The 3,687-nt window shown below is 41.9% G+C and overlaps 1 protein-coding gene across 10 annotated transcripts in view; it reads left to right on the forward strand.

Annotated features, from left to right (window-relative positions):
- Positions 1 to 3,687, forward strand: part of tjp2a (tight junction protein 2a (zona occludens 2)) — a 76,595-nt gene that overhangs the window by 56,959 nt on the left and 15,949 nt on the right. For all 10 annotated transcript variants that reach the window (XM_032538834.1, XM_032538839.1, XM_032538828.1 and 7 more), the window contains 3 exons: positions 611 to 722; positions 1,223 to 1,353; positions 1,465 to 1,549. In XM_032538834.1, the coding sequence (XP_032394725.1) occupies positions 611 to 722; positions 1,223 to 1,353; positions 1,465 to 1,549 (328 nt within the window). The remainder of the gene's footprint in view (positions 1 to 610; positions 723 to 1,222; positions 1,354 to 1,464; positions 1,550 to 3,687) is intronic.

Genomic DNA, 3,687 nt, shown 5'->3' on the forward strand with positions numbered 1-3,687 from the left:
GGGATAGCTGGAAGACCTGTGACCCACTTTCTCTGGTTGTGGGACTCTGTGTGTGTTTCTGCATGTGTGAAAATGCTCCCCCGCCTTAGGCAGGGTGATCTAATCCCCCATCATAATCCTGCTAGTGAAAATGACAAAATTTCATTATGATAAGGTTGGCACCGCAGCAGCCCTCTGGTTTTTGCCGTCCAGTATCCCTCTCTGTAAAGATCTGAGAACAATAGGGACGGTTTGTGTGTGAGGAGTTTCAGCTCTGCAAGGTTTAAATCATCTTAAATGCATCTACTTAATTTGGAAGGGATTGCTGTGCTTTATCAATCAAGCCATGCTAAAATACAAATAATATATCCTTTGTATCAAAACGTCAAGATCCTTGGAGCGGGTAGTACATATTATTATTATTATTGGGCCCTTTCCCGCTTCTTTGACCTGTGAGTCATTTGCATTGTGTGAAAGCCATGTTATGTAATTTAAGAAGATATTATACATTTTACTTTTCCAAACATGTGTTTAGTCTCCTTTTATCTCTATTACTTGAACGTGAAAGCAATATGAAACCCAAAGACATCATAGACACCTTTTTAAACTTGTTTGTTCATGTGTGTTGCAGATATCTCCGAGATTGAGTCGTACCGCTCCTACTCTCCACAGGATGACAGGCGGGGCCACCACTCCGACCTCTCCTCCCACTCCTCCAATGAGAGGCTGAGAGAAAAGCCCAGGTAAGATGTCATTAAATCTAGAGCCACGGAAAGTAATAATTTCCCCTACCTGAAGTTTAACGGCTTAATATTGTGAGGGTTGTTCTTAACACAGGAAAGCCACAAAGAGTCCTCTAAGAAATCCCCAGTCATTTTATTGTCTGTGTGTGATGAAAACAGTAGAAAAATCAGGATATGAAGAATTAGGTTTTTTGTTTCATGGAGCTTAGCCAAACCATTAAATTAAATAGATTTACAGTGGTGATCATCATGATTTTTTTTCTTTTCTAATATTGGATTTTAATCAGGAATAATTTCTTTTTTCAATTTCATCAACTAAGTGCTATTAGGTTTAGCTGTATATTTATTTTTTATCAGCCATTTTAATCTTATCCTGATAGTTTCGACTGACTTTGGGGGCTTGGGTTTCGAGGGTTATTGAGGGATGACGTGGAACAAAGGTCCTGAGCTGAGCTGAACTGACAGACATATTCTAATACTTTAATTTGTAAAATTACCAGAGAGGACCCACCCAACAGACTGGCAAAAATGGGCGCCATGCCAACACCATTTAGAATTCAAGACAGGGCTGGAGAAGACATGCCACCTTTGTCAACAGAAAGGCAGGATCCTCGACCAGAAACTCCACCAGGTACACGTTTCTTCTTCTGTGTATATAAAGCTTTGATCATTAACCAGGTTTAAGTAGATGTAAATGCTGCAACTTGTCAATATTAACATGATTTTTTTTCTGTGTCTGCAGTACTAGCAGCCACTGTAGTCCCAAGGTTTCATGCTCCTCCTAAGGTGCCCCTAAAGCCAAGCATAGAGGACCAGAACATATATGGGTCAGTATACCACAAAATACTTAATCAGGGTGACACTGTCTCAACTTTTGACAACACATCCGTTCATCTCTCTCTGTGTTCATCTGGGTCTGTCGATTAATTTTTAAAGTTTTGTTGAGGTTTTATACAATTCTGTAGCCTTCCAGTAGTGTTCATTTTTATATATATATATATATATATATATATATATATACATACATACATACATACATACATACATACATACATACACTCACCGGCCACTTTATTAGGTACACCTGTCCAACTGCTCGTTAACACTTAATTTCTAAGCAGCCAATCACATGGCAGCAACTCAGTGCATTTAGGCATGTAGACATGTCAAGAGATCTCCTGCAGTTCAAACCGAGCATCAGTATGGGGAAGAAAGGTGATTTGAGTGACTTTGAACGTGGCATGATTGTTGGTGCCAGAAGGGCTGGTCTGGTATTTCAGAAACTGCTAATCTACTGGGATTTTCACGCACAACCATCTCTAGGGTTTACAGAGAATGGTCCGAAAAAGAAAAACATCCAGTGAGCGGCAGTTCTGTGGGCGGAAATGCCTTGTTGATGCCAGAGGTCAGAGGAGAATGGCCAGACTGGTTCGAGCTGATAGAAGGGCAACAGTGACTCAATAACCACCCGTTACAACCAAGGTGGCAGAAGAGCATCTCTGAACGCACAGTACGTCGAACTTTGAGGCAGATGGCTACAGCAGCAGAAGACCACATCGGTTGCCACTCCTTTCAGCTAAGAACAGGAAACTGAGACTACAATTTGCACAAGCTCATCGAAATTGGACAAAGAAGATGGAAAAACGTTGCCTGGTCTGATTCTCGATTTCTCTGGGACAGTCGGATGGTAGGTCAGAATTTGGCGTCTACAACTGAAAGCATGGATCCATCCTGCCTTGTATCAACGGTTCAGGCTGGTGGTGGTGGTGGTCATGGTGTGGGGAATATTTTTCTGGCACTCTTTGGGCCCCTTGTACCAATTGAGCATCGTTGCAACGCCCACCTACCTGAGTATTGTTGCTGACCATGTCCATCCCTTTATGACCATAATGTACCCAACTTCTGATGGCTACTTTCAGCAGATAATGCGCCATGTCATAAAGCTGGAATCATCACAGACTGGTTTCTTGAACATGACAATGAGTTCGCTGTACTCAAATGGCCTCCACAGTCACCAGATCTCAATCCAATAGGCACTTTGGGATGTGGTGGACGGGAGATTCGCATCATGGATGTGCAGCCGACAAATCTGCGCAACTGTGTATGCCATCATGTCAATATGGACCAAACTCCCTGAGGAATGCTTCCGCACCTTGTTAATCTATGCCACGAAGAATTGAGGCAGTTCTGAAGGCAAAAGGGGTCCAACCCCGTTTTTACTAGCATGGGGTACCTAATAAAGTGGCCGGTGAGTGTATATATAATTAGTGTCAAAGATTCACCAATGCTATTTAGTAACTTTTGGTACATTTTGGATATTGTGAAAAATGGGTTGGTCAAAAATATTAGCCCCCATGTGAATTTTTGCTTTCAAAACACACCTAATTAACGAATTAGCTTTCAAACAACACCTGTGGAGTCAATTGGCTTCCTAACAACACCTGAGCGTTCAGTCAGTTTAAAAGGACTCCAAGGAACAGGTCACTTGAACACATTATTGAGAGCCTACTGAAAACTACTACTACTAAAACTACATTTACTCACCATGCCAACGACAAAGAAAATCAGTCTTGAGCTCAGAAAGAAGATAATGGAGGATCATGATCATTTCCAAGCGTTTCACAGTGTCTAGAACCGCTGTATGTTCCTTCATTTCCAAGTTCAAGAGACAAATTCTGTAAGAAACATACCTGGGCGTGGTCGTAAGTGCAAGATTTCAAGAACTCTGGAGAGGAAAATAGTCAGAAATGTCAGCAAGAAGCCCCTGACGTCTGCCAAGATGATTGTTGCTGATCTGCTTTTTCTGGAGTGGATGTTTCAAGGAACACAGTTGTAAGGGCTCTTCATTGTGGTGGGCCATTGTCCCAGAAGAACCCCTTTACTCAAATGTTGGCACATCTCAGCCAGACTCGGGTTTACCCGTGAACATTTGAAAAGTAAAGATGAGTTTTGGAAGTCTGTGCTT

Source organism: Etheostoma spectabile, chromosome 16 (genome assembly GCF_008692095.1).
Source record: "Etheostoma spectabile isolate EspeVRDwgs_2016 chromosome 16, UIUC_Espe_1.0, whole genome shotgun sequence".
Taxonomy (NCBI): Eukaryota; Metazoa; Chordata; class Actinopteri; order Perciformes; family Percidae; genus Etheostoma; species Etheostoma spectabile.